Raw genomic sequence first — 16327 nt, forward strand, 5'->3', positions numbered from 1 at the left:
TCTTGCAACAATGATTTAAATTTCCAGAGTATAGGTGTGTTTTTGTTTTTGTTTTTTGTTTGTTTGTTTTTGTTTTGTTTTTGTATAGGGGTTTTTGTGTTGAGAGAGAATCTTCCTTTGTAGTCCAAGCTAGCCTGGAGCTTAGAGTCTTCCATCTGCCTCTCTAGGATTAGGGTTACAGATATGCACAGCTGCATCCGGCTCGCAGGATATGTTACAACTTTTTCTAAATTTAAGTATCCTTTTCTCTAAAAATATTTTGTTTTGGATGGTTCTGGGGGTTGAACACAGGGCTCATGCCTCTTTCTAAGACATTTTAAATGGAATTATGTTTTCCTTTATTGAGGCAGGGTTTCTCTGTGTAACAGTTCTAGTTGTCCTGGAACTCAGTTTGTAGACCAGGCTGGCCTGGAACTCACAGAGATATGTCTGCCTCTTCCTTCCAGTGCTGGGATTAAAGGCGTGTGCCACCATGCCCATCTTGGAATTATTTTCTTAATTTCATTTTAATATTATTCCATATAGCAGTACATAAATATAGTTCATTTTTGTGCTGCTGATTAAAAAAAAATCCTACAGCCTTGCTGTACAGAATTATTAGTTCCAATTGTTTAGTTATTTATTTACCTATATATTTTATGTATAGCAATTTTTTGTTTGCATGTACATCTATCTCCACACCAGAAGAGAACATCAGATCCAAAGACAGTTTTGAGCCTCCATGTAGATGCTGGGAATTGAACTAAGAACCTCTGGAAGAGCAGCCAGTGCTCTTAACCACTGAGCCATCTCTCTAGCCCTCCATTTTTTTTTTTTTTTGTAGCCAGTTCTTTATTTGTGTGTGTGTGTGTGTGTGTGTGTGTGTGTGTGTGTGTGTGTGTGTGTGTGTGTGTGTTTATGTACACAAGATCATATCACCTATAAGTGTCTTGTTTTTAGTCTGGATATCTCTATTTCCTACCCTGCCAATTGCGATGGCTAAACCTCCTGGACAGTATTGAGGTTGTAAGAACACTCATCCTTGTTCTGTTCCTGATTTGGACAAAGAGGAAAATAGCACAGCTGTGGGGTGCCTGTTGATGCTCTGCATTTCATTGGAGATACAACTGTGGGGCGCATATCAATATCCTCCATTACAATGAGAATACAGCTGTGGGATGCCTATCCGTACCCTTCAATCACAATAAGAATACATCAATACTCCTCAATCACAATGAGAATACATCAATACTCCTCAATCACAATGAGAATACAGATGTGAGGTACCTATCAATACCCTCCAATCACAATGAGAATACAGATGCGGGGTGTCTATCGATACCCTCCATCACATTGAGTAAGTTCCCTTATGTTCCCAATTTGCCTCTACTTTTATTATGGTAAGGTGTGGGATTTTTTAAGTGCCATTTTTCTTTTTTTTGGTTTTCTTCTCTACATAATCCTGGCTGTCCTTGTACTCACTTCTGGAGCAGACTGCCCTAGCATTTACAACCATTTGCTTGCTTCTGCCTCCCAAGTGCAGTATTAAGGACATGTGCCGTAATGCCAGCCCTCAGGAGCCTTTTTCATAGGCTCTGAAGTGATCGCATAACTCTGTTACTCTGTACATATATAGAATTATTTGAAAAATTTAAAAAAACGTAAGGCAGTTTTGCATTCCTTACTACTTGCCTAGGGTCTAATCATATTTTTTTTTCTCTCTTTTTATTATTATTAATTCAAGTTAGGGAACAGGCTTGTTTCACATGTAATTCCCCTCTCCCTCTCCCTCCCCTTACCCCCATTCCTTCTCCCCCACCTCCAACCTACCCCCCACCCCATCCACCCACCACTCCCCAGGCAGGGTAGGGCCCCCAACCGGGGCTCCACCAAGTCCACCAAATCTTCCTGTGCTGGGCCTGGGTCCCTCCCCATGTGTTCAGAGACAGAGTGCATCCCTTCAAGTGGGATGGGCTCTCAAAGTCCCCCACATACACCAGGGCAAAAAGCCAGTCCACCTCCGGAGGCTCCCAGGAGTGCAGGGGCCTCCCCGATGGCATCCATGATCAGGGGGCTGGATTAGTCCCGTACTGGCCTCCCAAAGAGCTTCTGGGGTCGATATGCTTTCCCTTTTTCAGGCCAACTGTTTATGTGGTTTCTCCAACCTGGTACAGACCCCTTCGTTCTTCATTCCTCCCTCTCTTCAACTAGGTTCCAGAATTCAGCTCAGTGTGTTTCTGTGTATGTCTGTCTCTGCTTCCATCAGCCACTGGATGAGGACTCTAGGATAGCATAGAGAGTAGTTATCACTCTCATTCTAGGGGAGGAGCTGCTAGGCCATCCTCTCCTCCACTGCCCGGACTGTCAGATCGTGTCATCCTTATAGCTCTCTGGAGATCTTTCTAGTTCCAGATCTCTTCTCGGACCTATAGTGGCTCCCTCTGATATGGTATCTCTCATCCTGCTCTCTCTCCTCTATTCTTCCCCCAACTCAATATATCTGCTCCTCCATTTCTTCTCCTCTCCTCTTCTTCTTGTACTCTTATTGTGGCAGCACCCACTCCCCTACCCTCATGCTCTCAATTAGCTCGGGAGTTTATGCCACTTCCCATTCCTGGGGTCCATTTATCCCTTAGAGTCATTCATGATTTCTAGTTTCTTTGGGGAAGAGGATTATAGGCTGGTAAACCTTTGCTCTATGTCTAAAAATCATATATGAGTGAGTACATACCATGTTTGTCTTTTTGTGATTGGGTTACCTCACTCAGGATGGTTTCTTCTAGTTCCATCCATTTGCCTGCGAATTTCAAGATTCCATTGCATTTTTCTGCTGAGTAGTACTCCATTGTATAAATGTACCACATTTTCTCTTTCCATTCTTCAGTTGAGGGGCATCTAGGTTGCTTCCAGGTTCTGGCTATTACAAACAATGCTGCTATGAACATGGTTGAACATATGTCCTTGTTGTATGGACATGCAGTATTTGGGTATATACCCAAGAGAGGAATGGCTGGATCTTGAGGTAGATTGATTCCCATTTTTCTGAGCAACCGCCATACTGATTTCCAAAGTGGTCTTACAAGTTCACACTCCCACCAGCAATGGAGGAGTGTTCCTTCTTCTCCGCAACCTCTCCAGCATAGGTTGTCATTGGTATTTTTGATTTTAGCCATTCTGACAGGTGTGAGGTGGTATCTCAGAGTTGTTTTGAGTTGCATTTCTCTGATGGCCAAGGATTTTGAGCACTTTCTTAAGTGTCTTTCAGCCATTTCAGATTCCTCTGTTGAAAAATCTCTGTTTAGTTCTGCACCCCACTTTTTAATTTCATTGTATGGTGTTTTGGTGGCTAGCTTCTTGAGCTCCTTGTATATTTTGGAAATCAGTCCTCTGTCAGATGTGGGGCTGGTGAAGATCTTTTCCCATTCTGTGGGTGGTCGTTTTGTCTTACTGACTGTGTCCTTTGCCTTACAGAAGCTTCTCAGTTTCAGGAGGTCCCATTTATTGATTGCAGACCTCAGTGTCTGTGCTTCTGGCGTGATGTTCAGGAATCGTTCTCCTGTGCCAATTTGTTCAAGGGTTATTCCCACTTTCTCTTCTAGAAGATTCAGTGTGGCTGGATTTATGGAGAGATCTTTGATCCATTTGCACTTAAGTTTCGTGCATGGTGACAGGTATGGATCAATCTGCAATTTTCTGCATGTCCGAATCCAATTGTGCCAGCACCATTTGTTGAAGATGCTATCTTTTTTCCATTGTATGGATTTAGCACCTTTGTCAAAAATAAGGTGTTTGTAGGTGAGTGGGTTAATATCTGGGTCTTCAATGCGATTCCATTGGTCTATCTGTCTATTCTTGTGCCAATACCAAGCTGTTTTCAGAACTATGGCTCTATAGTAGAGCTTGAAGTCAGGGATGGTGATGCCTCCAGAAGATCTTTTATTGTAAAGAGTTGTTTTGGCTATCCTGGGTTTTTTATTTTTCCATATAAAGTTGAGTATTGTTCTTTCAATGTCTGTGAAAAACTGTGTTGGGATTTTGATAGGGATTGCGTTGAATCTGTAGATTGCTTTTGGTAGGATTGCCATTTTTACTATGTTAATTCTGCCTATCCAAGAGCATGGGAGATCTTTCCACTTTCTGGTATCTTCTTTAATTTCTTTCTTTAAAGTCTCAAAGTTCTTATTGTACAGGTCTTTCACTTTTTTGGTTAGTGTTACCCCCAGATATTTTATGTTGCTTGTGGATATTGTGAAAGGTGATGTTTCCATGATTTCTTTCTCATTGAGTTTATCATCTGTATACAGTAGGGCTACAGATTTTTTTGAGTTAATTTTGTATCCTGCTACCTTGCTGAAGGTGTTTATCAGCTGTATGAGTTTCCTGGTAGAGTTTTTCGGGTCACTTATGTAGACTATCATGTCATCTGCAAATAGTGAAAGTTTAACTTCGTCCTTTCCAATTTGTATCCCTTTGATATCCTGTTCTTGTCTTATTGCTCTAGTTAGAACTTCAAGTACAATATTGAAGAGGTATGGAGAGAGTGGACATCCTTGTCTTGTTCCTGATTTTAGAGGAAAAGCTTCGAGTTTCTCTCCATTTAGTTTGATGTTGGCTATTGGTTTGGTGTATATCGCGTTTATCATGTTTAGATATGTTCCTGTTATTCCTGTTCTCTCCAAGATCTTTATCATGAAGGGATGTTGGATTTTGTCAAAGGCTTTTTCAGCATCTAGTGAGATGATCATGTGGTTTTTCTTTTTCAGTTTGTTTATATGGTGGATTACATTAATGGTTTTTCGTATGTTGAACCATCCTTGCATTCCTGGGATGAAGCCTACTTGATCTTGGTGGATGATTTTTCTGATATGTTCTTGGATTCGATTCGCCAATATTTTATTGAGTATTTTAGCATCAATGTTCTGAGGGATATCGGTCTGTAGTTCTCTTTCTTAGTCTTATCTTTGTGTGGCTTGGGTATCAAAGTGATTGTAGCCTCGTAGAAAGAGTTTGGCAATATCCCATCTGCTTCTATTGTGCGGAACAGTTTGAGGAGTACTGGAATTAGCTCTTCTTTGAATTTCTGGTAGAATTCTGCAGTGAAGCCATCTGGCCCTGGGCTTTTTTTGGTTGGGAGGCTTTTGATTACTGCTTCTATCTCATTAGGATTATAGGTCGATTTAAACTGTTTATCTGATCTTGATTTAATTTTGGTAAGTGATATTTATCCAGAAAGCTGTCCATTTCCTTTAGATTTTCCAATTTTGTGGAATACAGGTTTTCAAAGTATGACCTAAAGATTCTCTGGATTTCCTCAGTGTCCGTTGTTATATCCCCCTTTTCATTTCTGATTTTGTTAATTAGCATGCTCTCTCTCTGCCTTTTGATTAGTTTGGCTAGAGGTTTGTCTATCTTGTTGATCTTCTCAAAGAACCAACTCTTTGTTTCATTGATTCTTTGTACTGTTTTCCTAGTTTCTACTTTGTTGATTTCGGCTCTCAGGTTGATTATTTCTTGGCGTCTACTCCTCCTTAGTGTATTTGCTTCTTTTTGCTCTAAAGCTTTCAGTTGTTCTGTCAATTCTCTAATGTGACTTTCCTCCAGTTTCTTCATGTGAGCACTTAGTGCTATGAACTTCCCTCTTAGCACTGCTTTCAGGGTGTCCCATAAGTTCGGGTATGTTGTGTCCACATTCTCATTAAATTCTAGGAAGTCTTTAATTTCTTTTTTTATTTCTTCCTCAATCCAGGAATGGTGCAATTGGGAGGGTCTAATCATATTTTATATGTGGTGTAGTCACTTTACTAATATTTTGTACAAGTTGTTTATGTTTCTGTCACAAACATCTTGATCTTATTTTTAGTTTCTTGGCATGTTGTTATTATTTTGGGATCTTTTGAAAGAGTGAGATTTTTATTTTGCCGTGTTTTTTCTTTCCGTATTTTTCTATCACATATTACTATCCTCATACTAATAGATATATTCTCATTTTAAAATCAGTTTTCCATAATAAAACTTAATGATTTGTCAAATGACTTAGAATTGTTATCTAAGTATTTGTTTGTTTGATCAGATTCTCACATGTTTAACACTGGAACTGATTTCCAAGACGATACCAATGCCAACCATGATTCAGTGGTGCTGACCAGTGGAAAGTGTGACGTGAGGAAGCAACACAGTGTCACCCAGGCCACTCAGACAAGTCCAGAGGTCCCTTGGCCTTCTCAGTCCGTCAGCTGTCCTGAACGCTCCTTAGACTTTACAAGGGAACAGGTAATAGGAAATTCTAGCACTTGATAATTACTGAAATACTAATAATGAAACACTTTGGAAGTATTTAAATAAAGCATATTGATGAACTGTTGTACATAAGCATGAGATGCTAGAGTTATTGATATTGAGCAAGGTAAGAAACATCTCAATTCCTTCTGCCTTCTTGAAGTACTGTCAGTATTTTGTTCTTTCAGAACCTCACTCATTCTTAAAAAAAATTAGTTTTCAAGTGTGAATACTGTATTTCACTTGGCATTGTAGAACATGTTTCTCATATTATTACATTTGCTTCAAGCCTATTTCAGTGTCTGGATGTAGATGTATTATCACTCTGAACCTTCTGTTTGACGTTTCTTAACATTCAAATTGCTTCTGATTGTTTGCAATTATAAATAAACAAAATATTCTACAGAGTTTTACCTCTCTATAGTAGGATGTTAGAAGGAGTTGATTGACCTATTCAAGGATTCACTGGATGACAACTCTGTAGAGTTGAACACTGTTAGAGAGTAGAACGTGTAGAGACTGAACACTGTAATTGATCTCAGTACATACAGACCGTCCTTAGTTTTTTTTTTTTTTTTTTTTTTGGTTTTTTGAGACAGGGTTTCCCTGTGCTTTGGAGGCTGTCCTGGAACTAGCTCTTGTAGACCATGCTAGTCTCAAACTCACAGTGATCCACCTGCCTCTCCTGGGATTAAAGGCGTGTGCCACCACCGCCCGGCTCCGTCCTTTGTTTTTATATGTTGTGGCTCTGAGAAGGAAAAATCTTGAATAAGTTTTAGAAAGTTTTGACCACTGGAAGAAAATGCCTATTGGAATACTGAGAATGTAAATCTGGAGATGAGGAGAGAGTTACTCTGGGCCAGGCTAGCTCTTGTCTATGATCCAGTTGAACCATATGGATAGAAAAGAGAGTGACTTACATGAAAGTGGAAGTGACCAACTGTGCAATAATCTAAGCCACTGTGAAAACTCAGGATTCCTGTAAGAGATGAAAAGAGGAACAGAGTAGAAGCTGTAAGGTTGAAGGGACTGGCATAAAAGCCAGAGGAGAGAGGCTTATGAAGGAGGAAGGAGGTCGGCTGTGACTGAAGACACAGAGGCCCAAGGATATTACAGCAAAACAATATCACTGTTACACTTGGAATTGAGAAGGTAATTAGCACTTTGAATTACTGGGTCAAAATTTAGGAACACTTTTAATTGCATAGTAAGTGCTTTCAAATAGCGCCTGGAAGCAATTTCAGCCCAAGTGAACCCTCACCAGCAACTGGGTGGTTTACTATCCCAAGTGACACACATGAAATAGTTACATTTTCTGGAAGTGATTACAGTCTCTTGTTTTCCAAATGTGTCGTTTCAGCTCATGGAGGAAAACGAATCTCTTAAGCGGGAGCTGGCTCAAGCTAAAATGGCTCTTGCAGAGGCGCACTCGGCCAGAGATGCTCTTCTCCATCAAATGAAGAGGTGGCCCTTGAGTAGCTAGAGCGGCCGCAAGACTCGGACTGCAGCTCTGGCGGAGGAAGGTGGTGGTAAAAACATGGCTGTAACCAGTTAGTGGGAGATTTGCCTTTACATGAAAATAAAGCGAAACGGAGTGTGGTGAAGTGATGACTATTCCAAACCCCGTTTAGAAAACGTTGGATGCGAGCGGTACAATCAGCTGGTGTGGTACGGTGAAGGAAGCAGACGTTGTAAAACATTCGGTTCCTAATTTCAGTGTCTCATAAACATTTAAAAAAGAAAAATGAAGACCTGTTGTGCTCATGCAGATTGCTGAATTTATTTCTCTCTTTGTTAATAATTTACTATTATTTACAAAAGAAAATCAGATGCTTTTAGGGCTAATGTAAAAGACGGCTTACACTTTAAATGTTATTAAAATTATGTACTTAAATCTTAATTATTTAATTGCTGTAAAAAGTCCAATCAGATTAATAAATTATATAATTACTGAGTTTACAAACTGAAAGAAAACTCTTGGCCCTACTGAGCTTATAAAGTAACGTGAAAATGTGAAAAGAAGGGCACCTTAAATGATGGGTAACGTTTCAATAAGGTACAAATGTAAAATAAAAAAGCACAACTATTAGAGTATGTGGGCAAGTGACTTAAAAGCATTACTTGTACATTCCATTAAATGTTTATTATTAGAAGTAAAAAAAAAACAATTTATCTTGCTATATTTGGCAGTATTTGTAACTATAAAAATTTTAATTAATACTATTTTAGTATTTCTTTATCTTTCCTCTTTAAGGAGAATGTTTTCACAGAATTTGTTTTTCACACACATAAAACAATTTCATACCATTCCTGTAGTATCATATTACACATGTGTTTGCTCATATGAAAATATAAAGCTAGTTTTGATTAAATTTCTGTGATGTGTGTCTATGTGTGTTTACCTGTGTGCACACACACATACACACACAATCTTCTATAAGAGTCATTGGTAGAATTCTATTTTCTAGAGGTTAAGGTTGAAAACAACATGAGAGAATCTTAATTATGCATTATGAAATAAAAGTACATGAGTATTTTAAGAAACAGGTTTTTGAAGACAATATATTTCTGATAGAATTAAAGTTAAGTGGTGTCTATTTTAAACTGCACATTCCTAAGTATAAATATATCTAAGATAAGCCACAAGACAGCTGGGCTGTTCTTTCTTAAAGGTACTTGGAACCCTGGCCCTTGCTGTGATACTTACGGTGCTTTGTTGTTGGCACTTATAGCCATCCCTGTACCTGAGGACTTGGCAGAAACTACATACTTCATTACGTTGTGTGTTGGACTGATTTAAATTTTATTGTGAACAGTATTTACCTTCCCCCTTTCCCATATCATCCTTTTCAGTTGGCATCATTTAAAAATACGGGCCCTGTTTCGGGGCCAACATGGAGCCAAGAACAAATTAAATTGTCACTATCTTACCTCAGAGTATTCACACCATCACATTAAACTCTGTTACTCTAACCTGTATGTCACCTTAGTAAGTGCAAAGGTCTACTGAAAGCTTTGGAATGTAGAGCCTGCTAACCTTTTGATGTCTAGGTATGTACTCAGTACAAGCAGATCAACAGGAGATGGATGGGACATGAACTTCTGAGCTGACACTGTTTCTCAGGATTGACCTATTCTATATAAATATAAAACTTTTCTACAGTATAATGTTATATTGTTTAATGTTACTAGACACTGGTTGTTTTCCCTATCCCTTTAAAATGTATTTGACCTTCCAAGAAATCATATAAACAACAGAGGTAATAATATTCTGAGCATTCCAAATGCTTTGTCTGATTTTTTTTTTTTTTTAAATAAAAAGTACTGTTTTTATAGTGGGTTAAGATTCAGGAAAGTCTCCACAGTGTTTCTCATAGTTTCTACTGCAGACATGGAGGGTCGGTAGGAAATGAGCTGCTGGAAATATGAAAGCAAAAGAACCTGTGATGCTTAGAATAAGTTGACTAAAGCACAGTTGGTACTGTGGTTTTGATTTAAGGCGAGTTATTATATATTTTTATTTCACATAGTATTTCATTTGCAGACTTTGCCAAGCAGGGGTACAGGGATGAATCACTGTCTTACCTGTTTTTCTTTACTACGCAGAGTTTCTCTGTGTAGCCCTGACTGTCCTGGAACTCAATCTGTAGACCAGGCTGGCCTCAAACTTAAAGATCTGCCCGCCGCTGTCTCCTGAGTGCTGGGATCAAAGGTGTGTGCCACCACCCCTGGCCCAGGGGTTTATTTTTAGCTTTTGATTTTTTTTTGTTTGTTTGTTTAAGTGTTTTATGTACTTTGAGTTGATGTTAGAATCTAGTATAAGATGGTGGTCTGATTTCATTCTTCTATATCCATTTTCCCAGCATAATTTATTAAAGAGGCTGTCTTTTTTCTATTGTATTCTATTGGTATTTTGATCAAAGATTAGTTGGTTATAAACTCATAGGCTTATTTCTGGGCTTCCTATTTGTTTCAGTCATATTTGAATTTGTGTCTTTTCTTTTGCCAGTACCTCACTATCTTTGTGTCTGTGCGCACATGCTTTGCTTTTTAATTTACCATGTCAAGAACATTTTATTGTATATTATATTTACTCTTTTCTCATATCTTAGAAATTCAAAATACCACCATTTGATATTAGTTATAGGAGAATAGTATTGTTAGCATGAAAGTTATACTTTGTCTAACAATACTCTATTAACTTAGTCTAATCAAGGTATTTATTTCTTTTTTAATATAAAATTTTATTCTTTGAGAATTTCATGCATACATACAATGGATTTTAATCATATTCATTCCCCACTCCCTTACTGAACCTCCCCCCCCAAACATCTACCCCTCTATTACTTTTCTATTAATGTAATGAAACACTATCGGCAAAGCACCTTATAGAGAGAAGGCTTTATTTGGGCTCAGGGTTCCAGAAGGTTCAGACGCATGATGGCAGAGCAGAGGCAGCAGGCATGATGGCTGGAATAGTCTGAAATGTAAGCAAGAAGCTGAGAGAGCAAACTACAAATGGTGCTTTGCTCTGAAACCTCAGAGCTTGCCCCTAGTGACTTACTTCCTCCTGTAAGGCCACATTTTCTAAATTTGGCCAAACAGCACCACCAACTGGAGACCAAATATCCAAACATATGAGCCAGTGGACATTCTCATTCAAACTGCCACAGCACCCAAGGTATGTGTTTCAGGGTATGTTCAGTCCTGTCCCAGACATCATCACCCTGATCTCAAACTAAGACACCTTTCCACATTTCATCACCAATCTTTATGTTTTGCCTGATTTGTCTGCTTCATTTCTCAAGCCCCCTCTTACCCGAGCTTACCATCACCAACTTTATTCTGCATTGCTGCAGTTGTCTCCTTACTGCCCTTGCTATAGTCCTTCTGATTTTCCTTGGACTCCTGATCTTTATTCTAAACAGAACCCTCTCTGTCATTTGATTTAAATCTGCTAATTTGATACAATGTACTTTGATAATACTCATGCCCTCCCCAACCCCTCTCAGATCTCTTCCCACCTTCCTACCCACACAACTTTATGTCCTCCACCCATCAAATGCAATTTGTGTTGACCAACTACTCCTGGATGTGGGACCTGTCCTGAAGTGTGGTCAGTATAGTAGGGTCACATCATTAAACAAAACTGACTTTCTCATAAGCAGTCGACTGACACTAGCTTGTCAGCTTGAGACGGGTCTTCCCTCTCCCAGGGTCAAATTCTGTCTGGCTAGTGCATGCTCTCACAGTCACTGACTGTGAGGTCATATGGGTATCATTGGGAGGGATAACTTACAGTAAAAACCTTTTGAAAAAGCCATATGGAAACCTACTAGTATAGGAGCTTCCTAAAATATATACATATTCTCATGTAAAGAAGAGTTTAAGTGGAGTTACCTTATAGTGGGGGGATAATACCCAACTAAATACCATGTGCTGATTTTTAAGCAATTTAAGTCAAACCCATTAGTAGCTTATCACTGTTAAAATGATAAAAGTCTTTGATCTCATGCATAAGTATTGCTGTCCAATGAGTTAGTTCTGAGCATTCAAAAGGTTAAACTGTACACTTAAAGCACACTGAAGTAGAGGTTAGCTGATATTTTCATTACCACTTTGCCTCAATTTTTGAAACCATGTTTTACTTTGTACTCTGGCCTTGTTGCCCTGATCTAAGCATTTGGAATGAAAACTACATGCTTTGTGCACACATTTCAGAGGTTTAAAATACGTGTCTTTTCTCATTGCCAAGCTAATTCTATTTGTCTCTTGGATCTTTACCTATCCCTATTTCTTAAGGGAAACATTTTCTATTTTCTTTTATTAAGACCAGCTGTTGTACCTTCTCACTTGACCACAAATCTCTACTGCTTTATGCCTTTGTAATTTTAGATGTGTTTGTTTGATTAGTGTCTGATCTACTAGATTGTAAACTCCATGAGGGCAGGAGGTTTTTCATTATCATTATTAAACTTTGTATTTCTTGGGCCTTATACAGTACTGATAATAGGTGCTTAGTAAATTTATTGAAAGAATAAAATAAGATATTTAAGAGGTTTTTCAGGTATTAGATTTTTTCCTTAGTTGGATTTAAGGGGGATGGAACATGGACAGAGAGAGAAAGAGAGTTACTACAAGTGGAGATGGGGGCTCCATGTCCACAGTAGGAAATGTAAAATAGCAATGTGGGAATATGAGTCCTCCTGTTCTCAGAATTTGAAATATCTGAATTTCTAGTTGATTTGTCTCAAGGTGGAAAATAAGCACATCACCGTGGTACTGCAGCTCACAGCATCATCTGGCTTTTGTTGTGACATATGGTGTTACGGCTGTTGAGATCTGCCGTAGTGGATCTCAGAGTGGAAATAGGCCAAGTGAGCTGCAGCTGAAATGCTCTTCTCTCCTTGGGAAAGCGATGGGTCCTCTGAATTTCAGTTGTGCCTAGTTCCTTAAAGCACACATATAATCCTATTGTAGTTCATACCTAGAGGCACTATGGAGAGAGAGAGAGAGAGAGAGAGAGAGAGAGAGAGAGAGAGAGAGAGAGAGAGAGAGTGAGTAACATGTGCTCCTGTGTGTGGAGGCTGTAGATTGATATTGGCTGTTCTCTCAGATTACTTGCCATCTTATTTTTTGAGAGAAGGTCTCTCACCAAATCTGGAGCTCACTGATTTGGCTGGACCGGCTGACCAGTGAACTTCAGAGATGCACCTGTCTTCCTAGAGCTAGGATTGCACACATGTGTCATCATGCCTTGCTTTTTTGACATGGATCCCAGGGATCCCAGCTCAGTTTCTCATGCCTTCATGGTGAGTGCATTATCAAGTGAGCCATCTCCTTAGCTCTGCAAGTTAATATTAATTTATACATTTTTACCATTTGTAGTTTGTGTGTATGTATGGGTGTCGCATGTTATTGTATGTGCCGAACTTAAGGATGCTTGTGAGCCACCCATCGTGAGTGCTGGGAATCAAGCTGGGGTCTTCTAGAAGACCAATACATGCTCTTAACTGCTGAGCCATCTTGCTAGTTTCTTTTAATATTTTAAGTTTTAAAAATACTATCATGGTTTTATACAATCAGTTTATTTATTTATATTTGGTACATTTTTGTTTGGTTCTTGAGAAGTTCAAAGTTAACATGATGCAAAACATAAGCATGGTTTTTATGAACCATTAGACATAATCTAATGAATTACATTACTATGGCATGTTGGACAATCCATGTGAATGCTGAAATATTAGAATTAGCATATACTTGGCCAGCACATTTGAGATTTTTGAAACATTTAATGATTTCTGAGAAATATGAAAACAAATTCGTGTCTTTTACAACTCATGAAATGAATGAAATACATTTTTAGTCCTAGGAAAAATCACTAGGGCTAATTTTTTTAAATTCTGAAATCTTTTATTTAAAAAAAAGTTAGTTTCTCTCTCTCTCTCTCTCTCTCTCTCTCTCTCTCTCTCTCTCTCTCTGTGTGTGTGTGTGTGTGTGTGTGTGTGTGTGTGTGTGTGTGTGTGTGTGAATGTTGATGTCAAGTGAACATGTACCTTTTAAACTCTTTCCCAGGGATTTGTCCTGAGACTAATTACACCTTGATGAATGTAAATGGGTCACACATCTGCCCAAGCCATCAGTGGTTCAAATGTATTGCCTAGGTCTAGAGTGCTGGTTGTCCTTCAATGACATAGCCATATGTACCAGGAGAGACTAAGACTGGGGCTGCTGGGATGTCTCCATAGGTAAAGATGTCTCTGTCAAGCTTGATGACCTGAGTCATATCCTAAGAACCCACATGGGGAAGGTGCGTGACAAGGCTTTTCCTGGGAAGACACAATACGCAAATCTTTTCACCCCAGATAGGGAGCCCACAACAGGCCAAAGTATAGATACCATTGTTAGGGTCCATGGGGTGTCCCACAAAAAGACTACCAGTCATGTATGCAATCAACAAGAGCATTTGAGAATGAAAATACCTACATGCAGGGGTGGCAAAATGGCAAACCTGAGAGAAGCTCACAGGATATTTTAAGCAAGGTTAGGCAGATTCCAGGGCGGGGAGGTTGGGCTAGAGGCTGATTGGTGGCTTTAAACACAAAGTGTGTAGACTGCTATTGGATTGATTGGTTGCTTAGTGGTTAGAGACTTTCCAGCAGCAGGGTGGGAGAAGCTACCTTTAGCTATCTGGAGCTTACATAAGGCTGCCTGACACTTACTGATTGCCCCTGAGTTGTGGTCTTTCTAAGAACTGCTCATTCAGCTTCAGCAAACCAAAACTGAGGCCTGGTCCCTGGAGTGCTATTAGGAACCTGTCATGGTATTGGTTTGGCTCCCTGGCTTTTTCAACCATCAGAGTCCAACTTGGTGAGTCATGAGTTTTATTAGGGTTACTTACAGGAATGTGGGTGAGGGGTTATTTACAGGAGCAGAAATGACTCAAAGACAGCTGCATCACCAAGGCCCACCCCAGCAAGGATGACAGCTCACAAAAGTTGGGAACCTAGAGCACACTGCACAGCCTGCAGGCAGCTCAACAAGCTGATGTTAGGGTCCGAGAAGAGCCCCCAATAAAAGACCAACAGCCATGCATGTAATAAACAAGAGTGTTTTTAATCCAACATGGGGAGTGGCAAATGGTGCTCCCCCCCTCCAAGGAAGGTCACCAGCTCCTTTTAAGCAATAGGAAAATTCTAGAGAGGAGGAGTTAATCTGGGACTGATTGGTAGAGGAAAGATTTGTTTGGGGGCTGATTGGTGGGAGGTACTAGTAGGTTAGAGGCTTTCTAGTGGCAAGATAGGGAAAGCTATCTTTAGCTAGCAGAAGGCTGGGGAGGGGTGCCTGCTGAGCCAGCAAAGAGGCTGTGGGGTGCCTGCTGATTGGTTGCCCCCAAGTTGTGGTTTCCTGACAACTGCCTGCTCAATTGTCCTATTCTAGTTGAAACTCGGGCCTGGTGTCTGTTAGGGCTGCTAGGGGAGTCTATCTGGTCTGCATCCGTCCACCTCAGTTGAGAGTGTCCTTTCCAAGTAACTCAGTTGGTCTATCATCTTCCAGGCAGCATGGCTGGTTTCTGCTTCTTCCAGGAAGCTGGTCTGGCCTCCCAGTCTTCTTTGTGCTTGGTTTGTTCAAGAGTGACTAAACAGTCTTCATTGCTTACTGTTGGGAGGGAGGGGCCTTCTGAATCTTGTCTGTTTCAGGGACTTCCTGGAGCTATTTTGACCTGTTTATCTGCAGGATGGACTGTTTCAATCTCAAAGGAAGCTGCTGCACAACAGATGGGAACAAAGGCCTGGAGTTGCCACAATGCTTCCCTTGAGAAGCCTGCGGCATCATGGCTGCTCTTCCCATACTCCCTCCAAATAAGTGTCAAACAAAAGAAATAAACAAAAACCGTAGACTGTCTACCACAAAGACATGGAAGGAAAATGCAGCCTGCTAACCACCCAGTGTTCAAACCAGCCTTACTGATGAGGGTTATAGTGGGATGTGACATTTGACACATGACCCCACAGACATGTTTCTAACATCTATGTGACAGGCAGTGGTCTGAGGAGCACCAGCCCTCCATTCCCATGTGGATTCATCTAGAGGAGGGGCTAAATGGACAATTTCAATATGCTTTGATAAGGTAAATTCTTGTAACACAGTTTTGGGGGATTAAAGACATCTCAGAAAACGACACTGGAGCTGAAATCTGAAAAGCGCCACCTGTAGGCCAGAAGGTGTGAGGCAGAGCAAGGTGGAGACAGTGGATATGTGTCTGGATCCAGGAGCTGCAGCTGCTGGACCAGATACTTCTTTAAGGGTCTTCAAAGATTATGTTTTCTTGGGTTTTAACTGTTTGTCCTCTGTGTATAATCTGTATGATTTATAATCATTCAAGCTCATTTCTGCTCATTTCCTAAACACACACACACGTGTGTGTGTGTGTGTGTGTGTGTGTGTGTGTGTGTGTTTGTGTACATTTGTAATTGTGATTGGTTTTTTTTTTTTCTTTTTTTACTTTAAGTTTGGGGAGGGGTGCTTAGTAATTGCAACAATCAGGACAGAAGTCAGCACATTGTTTTTT

At 39.9% G+C, this 16327-nt stretch overlaps 1 protein-coding gene across 2 annotated transcripts in view; it reads left to right on the forward strand.

The window, feature by feature from the left end:
* Uhrf1bp1l (UHRF1 binding protein 1 like) overlaps positions 1 to 9605 on the forward strand; it is a 76384-nt gene extending 66779 nt beyond the window's left edge. For both annotated transcript variants that reach the window (XM_027392600.2, XM_027392599.2), the window contains 2 exons: positions 6050 to 6249; positions 7616 to 9605. In XM_027392600.2, coding sequence (XP_027248401.1) covers positions 6050 to 6249; positions 7616 to 7738 — 323 coding nt within the window. In that variant the 3' untranslated portion in view covers positions 7739 to 9605. The remainder of the gene's footprint in view (positions 1 to 6049; positions 6250 to 7615) is intronic.
* The last annotated feature ends 6722 nt before the right edge of the window (positions 9606 to 16327 follow it).

Source organism: Cricetulus griseus, assembly GCF_003668045.3.
Source record: "Cricetulus griseus strain 17A/GY chromosome 1 unlocalized genomic scaffold, alternate assembly CriGri-PICRH-1.0 chr1_0, whole genome shotgun sequence".
NCBI classification, from domain to species: Eukaryota; Metazoa; Chordata; class Mammalia; order Rodentia; family Cricetidae; genus Cricetulus; species Cricetulus griseus.